We start from the raw sequence: 18,001 nt of genomic DNA on the forward strand, positions 1-18,001 counted from the left end.
TTTGTTCACTGCGGAAGGTACCTGGCCCAGGTGGTGCCGTTTCCAAGGACGTGGACTCCTGCCCCTTCCTGCTGCAGGTGTCCTCAGGGAAGGACACCTGGAGCATGTGTGCCCTCCACTCGCCCCTCGCTCCCTGCTCCCTCTGTCCTCATGAACAGTGCTCTGATTATTTAGGGAGGAGAGAGGGCTGGCACCGGGGTGTGCGTGAGCGTTGGGGTCCCGGCAGCTGCGCCGAGTAGTCAGGAGATGTGGGGCCCTGTGTGGGCTCCCCGGAGAAGCCAGTTGAGGGAAGGGTTCGCCCAAGCAGCGAGCGCTGGGGTGACCAGCAGGCGTGTCCCCATCAATGGGCTGGGCTGATGCTTAGGGCAGGCGCCTCAGTGTCTGTACCTGTCCATCGAGCTGGTGCAGGGTCAGCTGGGTGCGTCGCATGCCATGTCCAGGGGACCCGGGGCGGGACATCTGGGTGTGTGTCTTTGAGGAAGGATCTTGCCCAGACTGGCACAGTGAGGTGAGTGCATCTAGTGGGCGGCCGCCCTGAGAAGGGGCACGGTGGCCGAGGTGAGAGCCCTCAGCCTGATGATTGGAGTGACAGCCGGCCCTGGGGGCCAAGCGCAAGGTGGGGGCGGGCACTCTGTCCTTGCTGGGGCCGCCCGGTGGTGGCCGTGCTGGAGGACAGGCTCTCTGGTCGGAGGGCAGGACCTTCGGAGAGCATATTCCTGACCTCCGGGTGCCAGGAGAGCTGCGTCCTGGTGCATCCGCGTGACCAGCCCAAAACCCCGCATGGGCCTGCTGGGGGGGACAAGGAGTAGGGGGGGTCATTGAAGGCGGCAGGGCCCTCAGAGGCCCAGGTCGGACAGGGTCTTCTGACACTCACCAGTGTCTCTCCCCTGCCCACAGGCCTCGGGAGCAAGGAGAAGGAGGCCAAGCCCGAGCAGGCCGACCTCAAGGGGGCGCTGGCTCGCCTGGCGGCTGAGCGCTTCGGGGAACCCATGCTCGCGGGCCCAGGGCTGGGGAGTAGCTGCGAGCAGGGCCCCGGAGGCCCCGTGGGACTCGTGCCGGCGCCACCCCCAGCCCCGCAGGGCCTGCCCCTGCCTGGCGGCCTGGAGCCCCCCGGCCCCTTCTGGAAGCCCTTCCAGTGCCCCGAGTGCGGCAAGGGCTTCAGCCGCAGCTCCAACCTGGTCCGGCACCAGCGCACCCACGAGGAGGAGAAGTCGTTCGGCTGCGTGGAGTGCGGGAAGGGCTTCACGCTGCGGGAGTACCTGATGAAGCACCAGCGCACACACCTGGGCAAGCGGCCCTACGTGTGTGGCGAGTGCTGGAAGAGCTTCAGCCAACGGCACCACCTGGAGGTGCACCGGCGCAGCCACACGGGCGAGAAGCCCTACCAGTGCGGGGACTGCTGGAAGAGCTTCAGCCGGCGCCAGCACCTGCAGGTGCACCTGCGCACGCACACTGGCGAGAAGCCCTACGCCTGCGAGTGCGGCAAGAGCTTCAGCCGCAACGCCAACCTGGCTGTGCACCGGCGCGCGCACACGGGCGAGAAGCCCTATGGCTGCCAGGTGTGCGGGAAGCGCTTCAGCAAGGGCGAGCGGCTGGTGCGGCACCAGCGCATCCACACGGGCGAGAAGCCCTACCGCTGCCCCGCCTGCGGCCGCAGCTTCAACCAGCGCTCCATCCTCAACCGGCACCAGAAGACCCAGCACCGCGCCGATGCCCCGGGCCCCGCGGGCTCCTGAGCGTGGCCACGCCCCTGGCAGTGTGCCCCGGACCCACCTGCTTCCGGAGAACGGCTGCGCATTTCGGCGGTGGCCGATGGGCGGGGTCTTCCCGATCCACAGCCCGTGTCCCCCTTCCAGCTTAGCTAGTATTTATTGACCCCGGCCGTGCGCCTGGCAGGAGACCTCGGGGGCTGGGGGGTGTGACCTCATGTTCCCAAGCATGTGAGGTCACATGAACACGCGGACCCCCGAGCGTCAGGAGTCTTTGGGGGTCCCAGAGCTGCGTGGGAGGTGGTGCTTGGGCGTGGCCCCCGGCCTCACTTCCCAGTGGGGCTCCTGACCCTGGAAACCCCCTCACTTGCTCTCACCCCCCGTCCTCCACCAGCTGGTCTGCCCCAGGTTGGTTTGTACAGTGACAAGCATCTTCACATCTGTTTGGAAATTAATATTTTGCTATTGACCACGGAATAAACACGAGAGTATTTTGGCAAACGCACAGTCTGTGGACATTGCTGATCCCACGGGCCCTCCCGCCGTCTGTCCATCAGTGCGGTAGTCAGTCACTGGGCCCACCGCCCCCCACACGCACAGGACGCCCCATCCCTCGAGTGCTTTAAGGGATGAGTTTGGGCTTCAGGACCCCCCAAGCAGGAGCTTTCAGACCAGGATCTGAGCCCCGCCTGGAGCCCGGCCACCTGCTGCTTCTCCCTGGGCGGTCTGAGCACAGCGCCCGCCCGCTGGCCTGGCCCGATGCAGTGGGAACCCCCAGAGCCAGATGATTCAGACAGTGAGAAGAACTCAAGCCTGAGTTGTTTGCATGGAGCGATAGTTTCCTGCTTTTTTGGTTTGGGGGCTGCTCGGCAGTGCTCGGGTTACTCCTGGCTCTGCGCTCAGGAATTACTCCTGGTGGGCTCCTGGGATGATATGGGAGGCTGGAACCTGGGTCGGCCATGTGCCGAGCCAGCGTTTTTCCCCGATTTCCCCCCAGCTCTGCCCCTCCAGCCCTGTGACTGCGTTTTGATCTCCAAATGCCAAGTTTTGTTTTTTGTTTGTTTTTGGGTCACACTGGCGATGCACAGGGGTTACTCCTGGCTCTGTGCTCAGGAATTACTCTTGGCGGTGCTCAGGGGACTGTATGGGATGCTGGGAATCGAACCGGGTTGGCCGGTTGCAAGGCAAACGCCCTACCCGATGTGCTATTGCTCCAGCCCCCAAATGCCAAGTATTTTATTTCCTGTGTTCCTGTTTTTTGAGGTCTTTTAAGGCCACACCTGGCTGTGCTTGGGCTTACACCTAAGCTCAGGGGTGCTCCTGGTGGGGCTCGGACTGAATGCGGGTCATCCACGTGCATGGCAAGTGTGTTAGCAGCTGCACTGTCTCTTCAGCTTCTATTTCCTGTATCTTTTTCTTTAGCGTTTGCTTTGTTTGGGGGCCATACTGGCAGTGCTCAGGGGAGTGGGTGGTGCTGAGGATTACACCCGGTCCTCCTGCTGCAAACCTTGCCTTGTGTGAGGCCCTGTGTTGAATGCTCTCCAAGCCTGGCAAGGGTTTTCTTTGCTATAGGAAATTTCAGGTGGCTGGTATTTGTTGTCTAACTCAAACTGTTCCAAACTCACCACCAATCTTGTTTCAGCTCTATCATTCCCTTCCCTGTAATCTCCACAGGAATGTTTTGAGACATCTGTGAGATGCTTTTTTGGTTTTGTGTAGAGGTCACACCTGGCAGAACTTGGATTGGGGAATCTGTTTCCTGGAAGGGTGCCCAGGGGCTGCTCGTGGAGCTGTGGGGCAGGGGGGTGCCGGGAGGGGTGCCGGGGCGGGAGCCAGGGCGGGAATGTCAGGCGCCTGCGTGTGGAACCTGTGCTCAGCCCCATGTTTCGGATATGGTCGAGGTGCCGGCTCTGCCAGACGGTCTCGTGCATGCCAAGTGCCTTCCAACCTGTGCGTGTGCTCTCCGACCCCCTAGGAGGACTCAGAACAAACCAGGCCTGGAGCGGTAGTCCAGGAGGCCTGCCTGCTGCTGCACCCAGTACCAGAGCTCAGTGGCCCCCTACGGTGCCATCTTCCTGAGGGAGGGGACCGTTCCTTGACTCCTAGTGAGCGTTTCCTTTCAAGACCATGTTGTTCCCCCAACACTCCCAGAGCTTAGAACCAGCACCGGGAAGTGAACCCAGGGCCACAAGCATGCAAGAAGCCAGAAGAGGGGAACCAGGGAGCTGTTCCTTGGGGGGCGGAGGAGGGCCTGGAGGGCTTCACTGAGGGTCCTGCTGTGGCACTGATGTTCTGTCACCATTACAGCTTCTCACTGGACTTCGGGTGCCGGGCGCATCCTGAGGGGATGGGGCTCAGGAGGGCGAGCCTCTTTCCTGAGCTCACTGTCTGACAAGCAGAGGGAGACCCCACCCTTACCAAACAGGTCCTGCTTTCTCCAGCCACACCTGTCTGAGGCCCAGAAGCCTGGGGCCCTCCCAGTGACCCCCATCTAGCTCTGCCAGTCCCACATGATGTTCCTTCCCTCCCAGCCCCTCAGGAGCCTCCAGGCTGGAGTGCTGTCCCAAGTGCCCTGTCCGTATGTCTCCTCACCACTTGTCTCTCCCCCTGGGCTCATCTCCCCCAAACCCCGCTCCTGTGTCTCCCCACACCCCTGCAGTGACCTAACCTGTCTCCTACTTCTGATGTCTTAGGCTGTGCCTGGGGAGAAGCAGCGCTTTGCTCAGTAGAAACAATCACAAAGAGATTTAGTTCACTTGGCTCCCAGCTTGCAAGAGTTCCCTCAGCGCACAGTTGCAACCCACCCAAACCCCAGGGTACCCAGGAAGTCAGGCACATGGGATCTAGGCACACAGGATCTAGGCATACGGATCCCAGGCACATGGGATTCAGGCATGTGGGATCCAGGCACAAGGAATCCAGGCATGTGGGATCCAGGCACAAGGAATCCAAGCATGTGGGATCCAGGCACGTGGGATCCAGACATGTGGGATCCAGGCACGTGGGATCCAGGCATGTGGGATCCAGGCATATGGTATCTAGGCATTTGGGATCCAGGCACATGGGATTCATGCATGTGGGATCCAGGCACACAGGATCTGGGCATGCAGAGTCCAGGCACATGGGATTCAGGCATGTGGGATCCAGGCACATGGGATTCAGGCATGTGGGATCCAGGCATATGGGATCCAGGTATGTGGGATCCAGGCCCATGAGATCCAGGCCCATGGGATCCAGGCCTGTGGGATCCAGGCACACAGATTCAGGCACACGGATCCAGACATGTAGGATCCAGGCACACGGAATTCAGGCATGTGGTATCCAGGCATGTTTTATCTGGGCATGGGAATCCAGGCACATGGGATTCAAGCATGTGGAATTCAGGCATGTTTTATCCGGGCACGCGGGATCCAGGCATGTGGGATCCAGGCACGGAGGTTCCAGACCTCCGCTCTGGAAGGGTCTGAATTAACTCCTAACCCCATAGTTGATTCTGGAGAGAGCACAGGGGGCGTGGCACTGCCTCGAATGCAGCTGGCCCTGGTTTGATGCTCTGTCCTGCATGGTCCCCCAAGCACCATCAGGAGAAACCCCTGAGCCCAGAGCTGGGAATAGCCTCCTGAAGAGCTGGACATGGCCTCCAAATCCTCTCGTCCCCCAGAAGAGCCCCCATTGTTGGGCTCCCTGGTTTGGAGCAGTGCCAGCCCTGGACCTGCTCTGAGCTCCCTGAGGGCTTGGCTTGATAGAGAGGGAGCCTGCAGGGAGCCCCAGCCCCCACCCAAGGAGAGGGTCCATCAGGGCCACGCTGGGAAGAGGGGGCTTCGCATCCATGTCACCCTGTCAGGACTGGGTGACTCCTAGGCAGACCACTAGCTTGTCAGCCATCCTTGGAGGACTGGGGAATGCTGTAGCAGCTGCTGGGAGGGTGTGTGTGTGAAGCAATGGGAAAGTGTTGCATCCTTCCTCCAGTGAGTCCATCATTGCCGTGTTCTCTCCTTCCTCCTCCTGCTCCTCCTCCTCCTCCTCCTCCTCCTCCTCCTCCTTTCTGGCTACGAGTTACTGATTGACATCAGGCCTCCGAGATCCTTCTCAGGATGCGTTTATTGAGACAGAAAGGAGCTTGTATGCAATTTACAAAGAATCAGCGTGAACACAGATCACATAAGCAGAGCATTCTAAGGACTGTCACAAAATTAAAATTGCATGGCGATCCAGAGGAGAGAAAATACTTTCTTTAGCTCAGGAGCCTGGAGGCAGGGCCTGGTCTTGCGTTGAGATATAAGCAGGATCTGGACAGGAACAGGCAGGTTCTGAGCAGCAGAGAAGGTCCACCAACAGGGAATTAGCAAATTTCCATGGGCAGTGATAGCAGGGCCCAGCTCTGACTGCCACTGAGTTTCTCTGGAATGTTCTTTCAACCCTGCCTTAGCCCAGGCAGCCTAAGCTATGATCCCACTGGATAGGAAACCTCATTCAACTTCCCTTGCTGTAAACTCACTTACCTGAGGCCCCCTTCTTGTCCAGATCCCAAAGACACAGCAGCTGAACCTGCCCCACACAGACCCTGGAGTGATGGAGCTCCCCAGTCCCCAGCGCCCTCCAGATGCTCCAGGAAACGCTGCCACTAGGCTCAGTGCAGAATGTGGATGACAGCTGAGGAAGTGGGAGTGGCTGGGAATGGGATGCCCAAGGGATAAGACTCTGGAACTTGGGGTTCTGGTCAGAATCCATTTGGTACTAGCTCTCAGCCCCAGGCTCAGAACTCCCCTGAGTCCCCCTTTTGTGCCCTCACTGGAAAATCCACTGGGAAAATCTGCGCCTGTGTGTCCGGCAGCATGTAGGACAATCTATTGGGGACAAGAAGTTCATTTTTAAAGGGGTTGGAGCCATAGTACATTGGGGAGGGCTCTTGCCTTGCATGTGGCTGATGTGGGTTTCATCCCTGCTGCCCATATGGTTCCCTGAACCCTGCCAGGAGTGATCCCTGAGCACAGTGCCAGGAATAATCCCTGAGCATCACTGGGTGTGATCCCCAAACCAAACACACACAAAAAACTCATTCTTGCAAATGACTGCTGCGCTTTGGAGCAATTGGGGGTCCCCTGGCCATGGCAACCATCCAGGATAAATGGAGTGCCCTGGAGGTAGAACTTGGTCTTGGAAGCACTTCCGGGTCAGCACAGAGGTGGGGCGGGGGTGAGTGGGGAGGCCTCCCCGACCCGCAGCCTCACAGCCCAGAGAACATTTTCAGGCTGAACAGTTTCTTCAGCGCCCCCTTCATGTCCTTATTCCTCAGGCAGTAGATGAAGGGGTTCAGCATGGGGGTGACCACCATGTACATCACCGAGGTCAGCGAGTCTGTGTCCACGGAGTGGGAGGACGAGGGGCTCAGGTAGACGCCTGTGATGGTGCTGTAGAATAGGACAACGACGGTGAGGTGGGAGCTGCAGGTGGAGAAGGCCTTGCGCTTGCCCTGGGCGGACGGGACCTTGAGCACGGCGGCCACGATGTGGATGTAGGAGACCAGGATGCCCAGGAAGGGGAGGAGCACGATGAGGCCGCCCACCAGCAGGATCATGAGCTGGTTGAGCCGCGTGTCGGAGCAGGAGATCTGGAGCAGGGCCACAAGGTCGCAGTAGAAGTAGGGGATGACGTTGCTGGCGCAGAAGTCCAGGCGGGCCATGAGCAGTGTGTGCAGCAGGGAATGCGCGTTGGCCAGCAGCCAGCAGCTGCCCAGCAGCAAGGCACACACCCGGCCACGCATCATGGTGCCATAGTGCAGCGGGTGGCAAATGGCCACGTAGCGGTCATAGGCCATGGCTGTCAGGAGGAAGTTGTCCATGATGGCCAGCAGCACGCAGAAGTACATCTGGTTCAGGCAGCCGCTGCGGGAGATGGACTGCGTGTGTGTGTGGATGTTGACCAGCATCTTGGGCACGGTGGCCGAGAGGAAGCAGAAGTCCACCAGCGAGAGCTGGCTGAGGAAGAGGTACATAAGCGTGTGCAGGTGGGCGTCAGAGCCGATGGCCAGGATGATGAGCAGGTTCCCTGCCGCCCCCACAAGATACATGGCTAGGAAGATCCCAAAGATCAGCTCCTGCCTCTCGGGCTGGCTGGACAGACCCAGGAGGATGAACTCTGAGACGCTGCTGTGGTTCCCCAGCTCCATGGTCCGTGGGTCCTGTGCGAGATCCACACCCACGGCGTGGCAGGGGAGGGGGCATGAACTTCCTGTCCTGAACTTTACCCAACTCTCACACACCACACACACACACACACACACACACACGGCCTCGTCTCTGTATTCACCTGGGAGCAAGACCCCAAAGATGGCTCTGGGGGTCATCTTTGGAAAAACATCACCCAGAGAGTCTTGGGGAGGTGAGTGAACTGTCAACGCTGGGTGTTACTTCCCGACCCACATGCAGCCCCGTGTGACTCACAGATCCTACCTGTCCCCTTGCCAGGATGACTCCTTACTCAAGGCCTGCGCTCAGCAGTGCAATGATGAAGAGGTGCATAGCCCCCCCAATTTCCAATGGACACTCATTCTTCTGACACAAGAAAGGCCTGGCTCACTCACAAATGAAGAGCAGTGGAAATGCTGCCTCTTGCTCTTACTGACACAGATTCCTGGAAGGACTTCCTAGAACTTCCTAACACATTCTTGGAAGCATGTGTAGGACGAGAGGGTTTTCTGTGCACAGCCCCGCTTTTTCCACATCTCCTTCCCCTGCTGTGCTGGCTCCCTTGTCTCCCCATCTGCAGGTGCCCCAGGGTGCTCTGCCTGGCCCTCAGCACCAACCTGGGGCGCTGTGTGGTGGGGCAGGTCAGGGCATGCTGAGGCAGAGGCACCCGCTGGCTGGCACAGCTCAGCCAGGAAGACACTCTGAGGGGGCGAGCAAGGGGCTGTGATCAAGGTGTGTCACTGCAGGGCTGGACTGTGGAGCTGTGACCTGAAACTTCCACATTATAAACCTGCGTGACTTTGAGAAGCTTCTAAAACAAAGCCGCGGTGAGCCCTCCCGGTGGGACCCTACAGGTCCGAGCCTGTCGGAAGGCATGGAGCCCTGTGTGCCTCAAGACATTTTTTTTTTTTTGTCTTTTGTGTTTGTGTCACACCACTAGTGTTCAGGGCTCACTCCTGGCTTTCCATTAGGGACCATTCTTGGTGGTCCCCAAGGGACCCTCCCCAGTGCCAGGGATCGAACCCAGATTGTCCATGTGCAAGGCAAGTTCCTTTCCTGTTAGACTCTCTCGGGCTGCCCCCACCAATTGAAGTTCCTGAGTTCAGTAGCCTCGTCAGCCACCCGTCACTCAGGGTTAGCGAGGTGTCAGCAGGGAGGAAAGGAGGACAGAGCTGGGTGAGCTGGCTACACTGGAGATGGAGCTTGAGGAACTGGGGGTCGTGGGGGGCGGGGTCTTTGGGGGGCTGGGCAGAGGCAGGAGTGGGGTCAGGGAGGACACTTCAGCCGTGGCGCCAGGGCCTTTGACTGATGCTCTTAGTGTGGAGCGCAGAGGACAGGCTCAATTTGCCTTGCACGTGGCCGACCCGGGGTTCGATTCCCAGCATCCCATATGGTCCCCTGAGCACTGCCAGGAGTAATTCCTCAGTGCAGAGCCAGGAGTAACCCCTGTGCATTGCTGGGTGTGACCCAAAAAGCAAAGAGAAAACAAAACAAAGGCTGGACTTTTTGGGTAAGGGACAAGCCGAAGAGGACAGAGGGCCTTCTGGTAAACTGGATGTTGATTGATTTATTCACTCACTTGTTATTTATTGGGCCTCCCAAGGGCTCCTCAGGGAGCCTAGGCCCCCTGCTGGTGACTGAAACCAGGCCCTGGGTTTAAAGCAAGGGCCTGAAGGGTTAGTGAGGGTGGGTAGGGGTGGGAGGGGGCTCCAGGCCTGCATCCAAAGCTGCTCAGTGTCACGTGTGCCAGGAATTGAACCCATGTCCAGCACCACTTGCTCTCACTGAGATGGAGTCCTGGAGGAACTTTCTAGAACATTCTAATGCATTCTGGATGCATGATCCCTAAAAAGGCCGTGCTCTCTCCTAGCTGTCAGTGGACATATTTAATGTGTGGAGGTTTTCCGCTGGTCTATCCTGAGTAAAGAACTGTTTCCCGGGTCAGATGAGAGCCAGATCAGAAAACTATTAAGGGGATAGCACTGAGAGACAGCACTGGGTTAACGCGCTTACCTTGCACACGGCCCATGGGGGTCCCACTGGCCCTGCCAGGAGTGATCCCTGAGTGCAGAGCCAGGAGTAAGCCTTGAGCACAGGCCAACGGTGACACCCCTCCCGCAAAGAAGACCAAGGCCGAGAGAGTCTAATCTGAAACAGACCAATCCTTCCCCCCATGCTCCCTCCCCCACCCTTCCCGTTCTGGATCATTCCTTCAGCCTATAGATGGTCTCAGTTTCCAAAATTCACCCTGGACCAAGGTTGGGCTCTGCACCCCTCTCTGCAGAAGTGTCCGCTCACCCTGCTCCTTCCAGTGCGTGGCCGTGGTCCCCGCTGTGCTGTCTGTGTTTGCTTCTTACCCAGTCCAGGCGTCTCCTGGGGTTGTGCTTTGGGGGGCTCAGACCACTCCTCCTCAGACCACTCCTTCACCCCTGAACCCCACTCTCCTCTACTCTCCTGCCTTTGGAACCCCAAGAGTTCCGAAGCTCTTGGCGGAGTGCGGAGAACACTCTTTCTCTCCGCTTTGGGGTTTCCTTGGAAATTCATGCCCAACTCCGCTCCCCCAGGCCCCTGAGTGTGTAAAAGCCTTCTCGGAGTGGCCTGGGGGAAAGGGCTGGTGGCCTCCTCTGAGTCCTGCTCCCCCGTAGCGTGCTGAGACCAGCACCTCCCTTCTGCCCTCACCCAGCTGGGAGTGGCCTCATCTGCACGTGCGAATGTGCGGCCACCGCTGTGGTCCAATCACCAGACTCCCCCTCTCTTAAGTGGGGTTGAGGCTGCTCCCTCCTGCCCCTTCATGTTTGTTGCTGCATAGGGACCATGAAGAAATCAAGGCGGGGCTCCCTGCTCTCTTGGAACCCCCTAAAACCCCCATGGCAATGTGTGCCCAGCCTGGCCACCACTGGGGCTGCTGCTCCTGCCTGTGTCCCCTACTGGCAACTCTCTCTCCTGAGCTCAAAAGCCACCTCTAGGAGCCCCCTGCACTTACCTGAAGCACCGCCATGTCTCTACCTCCCCTCACCCGGCTTTTATTTTTGTTTTCAAGCCCACCTGGTGGTGCTCAGGGCTTCCTCCTGACTCTGTGCTCTGGTTACAGAGGGCTGTAGGGCAAAGCCAGCTCTCTTCAGACCTACTTCTTCTTCTTTTTTTTTTTTTGCCACACCCAAATGATGCTCAGGGCTTACTCCTGACTCTACACTCAGGAATCACTCTTGGCAATGCTCAGGGGACTATATGGGATGCCGGGGACGGAACCTGGGTCAGCCACCTGCAAGGCCATCTCCACTGTGCTATGACCCCAGAATTCCTTTTGGTTTTGTCCTTAGCACCATCTCTCCCCTCTCCTTCCCTAGCCTGACCCTATTTTATTATTCTGTTTCTCTAGAAAATGAGTTTGGGGCCAGAGTGATACTACAGCAGGTAGGGCATTTGCCTTGCACGTGGCCGACCTGGGTTCAATGCCCAGCATCCTGTAGGGTCCCCTGAGCACCGCCAAGAATAATTCCTGAGTGCAGAGCCAGGACTTAACCCCTGAGCATCGCTGGGTGTGACCCCCCCAAAAAAAGAGTTTACAAGAGCAGGAACCTCTTCCTCCCCATATTCCATATTCCCAGAATATATGCCTGGAAGATGGGAGACATTAGTTCTTTTACATGGCTAGTGTCAGATGTTCTTAAAATTCTCCTTTCTGTCCTGAGATTGAATGAGACACTTGTAATAGTCTTTCTTAACCTGATATCAACCTGGTATACCTCAAATGTCAATCATATTTACTTATTACCTATGCTATTTCCTTGGTAGTGGTTTCTCAATTTGCATATTTGCATTGAAATTCAGGTATTAGAGGCTGGAGTGATAGCGCAGCAGGTAGGGCGTTTGCCTTGTACTCGGCCGACCCGGGTTCAATTCCCAGCATCTCATATGGTCCCCTGAGCACCGCCAGGGGTAATTCCTGAGTGCAGAGCCAGGAGTGACCCCTGTGCATTGCCGGTGTGACCCAAAAAGCAAAAAAAAGAAAAGAAATTTAGGTATTAAAAGAGAACATCTGGGGTCAGAGCGGTAGTATAGCAGAGAGTGCGCTTGCCTTGCACACAGCTGACCCAGGTTCAATCCCCAGCATCCCACAGGGTCCCCTGAACCCTGAATATCTCTGGGTGTGGTCCCCAAACAAAAAAAATTAAAAAGAGAAAATCTGTGCATATAAAAAAGGAGGCCCACTGACTGAATATGAGCAGGGACTCCTGAGTCTGGAGTTTCCTTTTCCTTGCTGGAACGGAGGCTCCAGAGCTGTGGAGAGGCGTTGGACGAAGGGTGGCAGCCTGAGCACTTCCCTGAGATGCAGCTTCTCCCCAGGCCAAGGATGTGCTTGGTCAGCCAGTCCGGAAACCAGCCATCCTCGACGGTCAGAGCACCCTCAGTGCCGTCGTACACTTACCTGCATTCAGACACCTGTTCCTTTAGGTCAGACCCCTCTTCCTGGTCCTCGGGGGGGTGGGCACTGCAGGGGTGGACCTTGTTCTCTGTAGAACTTCTATTTCTTTCACTGGCAATTGCCACTGGACCTATCTGGGGCGAGTCCAACGGGGGGAGAAATGTGCTTGTGCGGGCTTTCAAGTACTGGTGCTCGATTTTCCCAAATGACTGAGCCCTCATGGACCCTGCTTAGGTAAGTGGGTATCACTGCAGTACTGTTGTCCTGTTGTTCATCGATTTGCTTGAGCGGGCACCAATAACTTCTCCATTGTGAGACTTGTTACTGTTTTTGGCAGAGTGGATACACCACGGGTAGCTTGCCAGGCTCTGCCGTGCAGGTGGGATACTCTTGGTAGCTTGCCAGGCTCTCTGAGAGGGGCGGAAGAATCAAACCCAGGTGGGCCGAGTGCAAGGCAAATGCCCTACCTGAGCTATCACTCCAGCCCTTTAGCACAGAGCAAAGGGCGGTGACAATGCAGGAAAACTGAAAACTGAATGAAAGCATGGAGAGAGTTGGCTCAGGGAGAATTCTCATGGTTCAATCTTTGAAAGGAAATCAATTAACAGTATCAATATTGATAAGCTGGTGAGAAGGAAAATAAAGTCAAGATATGGGAAACACGCTAGGCTCTTACACAAGATTTGTATTTAAAGTGAAACTATTCCTTTCAATTGTAGGCTGATAAATACATTTAGCAAATAAAAAATGTACATATAAATGTACATATAAATACGGACTGGAGCGATAACATAGCGGGTAGGGCGGTTGCCTTGCACACGGCCCACCTGGGTTCAATTTCTCCATTCCTCTCAGAGAGCCTGGCAAGCTACCGAGAGTATCTCGCCTGCACAGTAGAGCCTGGCAAGCTACCCGTGATGTATTCGATATGCCAAAAACAGTAATAACAAGTCTCACAATGGAGACTTACTGGTGCCCGCTTGAGCAAATTGATGAACAACGGGACAACAGTGCTACAGAATTTTGGCTTTGGGGGCCACACCCAGCAGTGCTCTGGGGGCTACTCCCAGCGCTGTGCTTGGGGGCACGTCTGGTACTGCTCACAGATCAGAGACTGCTCCAGGCCAGAAATTGAAACTGTGGCTCCCAAATCAAGAACAATTGATTTGGATGAGTCGTTCAGATTAATATGCCATCATGTGGGACTGGAGAGATAGCATGTAGGGCGCTTGCCTGGCAGGGAGCCAACCTGGGTTTGATCCCCCGAATCCCATATGGTCCTCTGAGTGTGGGCAGGAGTCATTCCTAAGTGCAGAGCCAGGAGTAACCTCTGAGCATTCTGGTGAGTGGCCCAAAACTCAAAAAGAGAAAGAAAAAAGGAAAGAAAAATAGTCACTTTATAAAACAAGAAGTTTGTGTGTGTGTGTGTGTGTGTGTGTGTGTGTGTGTGTGTGTGTGTGTGTGTGTGTGTAGTGAGTGGGGGATGGAGGAGGGAGGTTGGGCCACACCAGATGTTTCTCAGGATTTACTCCAGGCACTCTGCTCAATGCTTACTCCTAGCATGGCTTGGGGAGCCATATGAGGTGCCAGTGATTAAATCAAGGTTTGCGGGGTTGAAGTGATAGCACAGAGGGTAGGGCGTGTGCCTTGCATGTAGCCGCCCCGGGTTTGATTCCCAGCATCCCATATAGTCCCTTGAGCACTGCCAGGGGTAATTCCTGAGTGCAGAGCCAGGAGTAACCCCTGAGCATTGCCGGGTGTGACCCAAAGCAGAAAACAAAAAACAAACAAACAAAAATTAAAGGTTGGCCCTGTGCAAAGCCCAGTCTTGGAGCATCTTTAGTCTCACATGATAAATTGTATGTTTAAAAGCAAGTGTCACATCACTTAATAATTCTGATTAAAAATATAAACTTAGGTAAAATTAGGGGACTCCTGCTGGGAGGACGTTTGTCTTGCATACGGTGGACACGGGCTTGACTCCCATCATCCCATAATGTCCCCAGAGCACCGCCAGGAGTAATTCCTGAGTGCAGAGCCAGGAGTAACCCCTGAGCATTTCTGGGTGTCACAAAAACAAACAAACAAAAAACAAAAACACACACACAAAACTTTTCTAAAAAGAAAAAGATATGGGCCTTTTATATCATCCTTTCTTACTTTCTTATTTAATATTTCACTGAATCTGTGAAAGGCCTCTGAAAGATGAAATCAAAACTTCTTGCATAGGGACAGCTCTGTGATACAGGTACTGCAGACAGATTCTCATCACCCCTAAGCACCACTGGATGTGGCTCCAAACCTAAAAAGAAAGAAAAATGCCTTTTGAAAAACATTTATATCCCAGTTACTAAAAGAGTTCATTGCTAAAAATAGTTAAAGAAACTTGCAGGTCATAATATCACATAAAAATCAGTAAATCACTTACTAAAAATGTTAGCAATAATGAAAAAGAGAAAAACCCAAAAAGGTGATTTTTACTTCACTAAAGAGGAAATTCAATATTTTGTTTTTAACTTAACTTGGAAAATGAATCTTTTTTCTTTTTTTGTGTAGTAAGATTTTTTTTTTTTCTTTTTGGGTCACACCCAGCAATGCTCAGGAGTTACTCCTGGCTTTGCACTGAGGAATTACTCCTGGCGGTGCTTGGGGGACCATATGGGATGCCGGGGATCGAACCCGGGTTGGCCGCGTGCAAGGCAAACGCCCTATCCGCTGTGCTATTGCTCCGGCCCCGTAGTAAGATAGTTTTGATGGAAACTTTCTTAGGGTTATGTGAAGGGAGAGAAAAAAGAGGAAATGTGTGTTCAAGAGAGAACATGGGCTTCTCCAGAGTGGAAGAAGCAACGAGACACTGAGAATAGTGAGACAGCAGGGGCTTGAAGACCAGCCCAGAGGATATAAGTATTTGTTAAAAAATATAGCAGATAATGTAGAGGGTATTAATACCTTTGGGGGGCAGGTTTGGGGGACCATATGGGGTGCCAGGGATTGGCTGGAGGTTGGCTGTTTATAAGGCAAATGTCCTACCTGCTGTGCTGTATCTCTGACCTCTCAACACACTCTTTTTTCCTTTTCTTTTTGGGTCACACCTGGCGGTGCTCAGGGGCTGCTCCTGGCTCTGTACTCAGGAATGACTCCTGGCATTGCTCAGGCATCCATATGGGATTGAACCTGGGTCTGCCATGTGCAAAGCAAACACCTTCCACTCTGTACTATCTCTGTAGCCCCCTCTCAATACATTACATTCTAATGGGAAGTTTAAATACACTCAAATAATCATGCTTTCACAATAAGAATGCAGATATATTGTAACCAAATTATAAGCGAAGTTTATCATATGGCACTCACTGTACTAAACGCTAACTCTTCTTATTCTATTCTCCATTTTCTGGGTAAATACAGTTATCTAATTTGCAGACATTTACAATTATCTCAGGTAAATGTATATAAATTTAGAACTTTGACATTTGGGAACATACAGCAAAGAGACATTATAAGAAAGGGAAGGTCATTTGGTCAAAAGTATTTGTTGAAGCCATTTTTTGTAAATTAAAAATATAACAACAACCACATGTTTAAAATAACACAGTAGGAAGACCTGAGAGATAGGACTGGGTAAGGCATTCGCTTCGCATGCAACGACCAGAGTTCGATCCCTAGCACCCTCTCTGGTCCCCAGAACCCTGCCAGGAGTGATCCCTGAGGCAGAGCCAGCCCTGAGCACCACCTGGTGTGCACCCCCCACCCCCTCCGCCAGGCTCTACAACCATGCTGTCTCTGTCCGACTTGAAAGTTGGCTGAGTCTGTTTCTGGGGGTTTGCCAGGCGAGATCCTTAGAAAGCAGAGCCTCAGAGAGCAGGCTTCTGTCTCTGCAGGAGCTTCGAATCTGGAGGGGAGTATGAGCTCTCAGCGGCTTGGTTTCTGCTCCCCTTTTTCCTAGCTAAGATGCTGTCAGTAGGCTGCCAGGTCACTGGAGTTGGTCATGCACCCGCTCTGCCGCTCTGCCGCGGGGCCTGTCTGAGCAGCAGCCCTGCAAGGACCTGGCGGGATGGGGCTGCTCAGGAGAGAGGCACCCAGGAACTGGACCTGTGAGACTCAGGACTCCGGGCCCTCCTGCCTCTACCGTGTGTGTGTGTGTGTGTGTGTGTGTGTGTGTGTGTGTGAGGTCTGTGCCAGGGCATGGGGCCCTGATAGGTCATGGGGTGTGGGGGGGCTGCTGATCTTGAGAACAGAGAAGCTGCCTGTAGACAGGCAGGGAGACAGAGAGAGGACCTTGATACTGACCTGTCCAGGGGATGCCCACCCTCCCAAGAAGCTGGGCAGGGACACGCAGCTCATCAGCGCCTATAGCCAGAAACACAGTCCCGTAGCCCATGGAAAGCCAGAGGGTGGGCGAGCCTGTGGGTGGAAGGCAGGGGCAAGGGGGCTGGGGTAGCCTGGATCTGTACTCCCATCTCCGCCAAGAAGACTTCGGGGGCCTCACACTGGGATTATTTGCAAGGCTCCTTGGGGCCCTGAGGGAGCTGGGCCCGGTGGGGTCTGTTCAAATTAATGTGCCGTAATTGCCACCGTCCTGCTGGGCCCAGGGCTCAGGTTTCCCGCGGACGCCTGTTCTCCGAAGTGTTTTCCATGGGAAAGTTATTACTTTAATTTGCTACTTTGGCCTACAGGGATCAGCCAAACCCTTTCTTGCTTTCTGTCTTCAGTCCAGGAAATTTATCTTGTTTCCACTTTCGAATCTGAGCACCAGAAGTCACGTTGACAGTAAACCTTGAGCCCAGCCAGGTGTGGTCCCCAAACAAAAACAAATCATAGTACAGAAAACTTCTGTAGCACTGTAGCACTGTCGTCCTGTTGCTCATCGATTTGTAGGCACCAGTAATGTCTCCATTGTGAAGCTTGTTGTTACTGCTTTTTTTTTTTTTTTTGCATATTGAATACACCATGGGTAGTTTGCCAGGCTCTGCTGTGCAGGCGGGATACTCTCGGTAGCTTGCCGGGCTCTCCGAGAGGGACAGAAGAATCGAACCCCAGAAACTTACTTTAATCATCTTTATTTTAAAAAATATTTATGTTTTTCTCATTCCTGACGGTGTGTGTGGGACCACGCGGTATCTGGGACCAGTGAGCTGCGTGCAGGAACCTGAACCTTTGTACTATATCTCTGACTCCATTAATTTCTTATTTTTGTATGGCAATACTCAGGGGCTACTCCTGACTCTGTGCTTGGTTATCACTCCTGGTGGTCTGGGGATTACCCCCAGGCCTCTCACATGCCCAACCCCTCTCACTACTCCACCCCTTAAGCTATCTCTGGCCTGACTGTTTTTTTTTTTTTTTTGCTTTTTGGGTCAGACCCGGTGATGCACAGGGGTTACTCCTGGCTCTGCACTCAGGAATTACTCCTGGTCGTGCTCAGGGGACCATATGGGATGCTGGGAATCGAACCTGGGTTGGCTGCATGCAAGGCAAACGCCCTACCCGTTGTGCTATCAATCCAGCCCCCAGAATGTATTAATTTTTGGGTATCCAGTTTTGTAGTGTTGAGGACATTCATGATAGGGGCAAGTTATCGCCAGAGCCCGCTTCATCTTCATACACTAGAGTCCTGGACCCACTTGGCAACTGGCCATTCTCCATCCCCACCTGTCTACTTCTGTTGTCGGATTCCACTC

At 54.6% G+C, this 18,001-nt stretch overlaps 2 protein-coding genes across 5 annotated transcripts in view; one reads left to right on the forward strand and one right to left on the reverse strand.

The window, feature by feature from the left end:
• The window catches only part of ZNF655 (zinc finger protein 655), a 28,785-nt gene extending 26,569 nt beyond the window's left edge, over window positions 1-2,216 (forward strand). For all 4 annotated transcript variants that reach the window (XM_055136114.1, XM_012934672.2, XM_055136115.1 and 1 more), the window contains one exon: window positions 898-2,216. In XM_055136114.1, coding sequence (XP_054992089.1) covers window positions 898-1,736 — 839 coding nt within the window. In that variant the 3' untranslated portion in view covers window positions 1,737-2,216. The remainder of the gene's footprint in view (window positions 1-897) is intronic.
• A 4,720-nt stretch (window positions 2,217-6,936) lies between these two features.
• LOC129404387 (putative olfactory receptor 1F12P) lies at window positions 6,937-7,878 on the reverse strand. Its single transcript, XM_055136766.1, has one exon. The coding sequence runs from the start codon at window positions 7,876-7,878 to the stop codon at window positions 6,937-6,939; it is 942 nt and encodes a 313-aa protein (XP_054992741.1).
• Between the last annotated feature and the right edge of the window lie 10,123 nt (window positions 7,879-18,001).

Source organism: Sorex araneus, chromosome 4, assembly GCF_027595985.1.
Source record: "Sorex araneus isolate mSorAra2 chromosome 4, mSorAra2.pri, whole genome shotgun sequence".
Taxonomy (NCBI): domain Eukaryota; kingdom Metazoa; phylum Chordata; class Mammalia; order Eulipotyphla; family Soricidae; genus Sorex; species Sorex araneus.

Coding starts and splice junctions, on each gene's coding strand:
- LOC129404387 (XM_055136766.1), bottom strand. CDS start 7,878: ATGGAGCTGGGGAACCACAGCAGCGTCTCAGAGTTCATCCTCCTGGGT.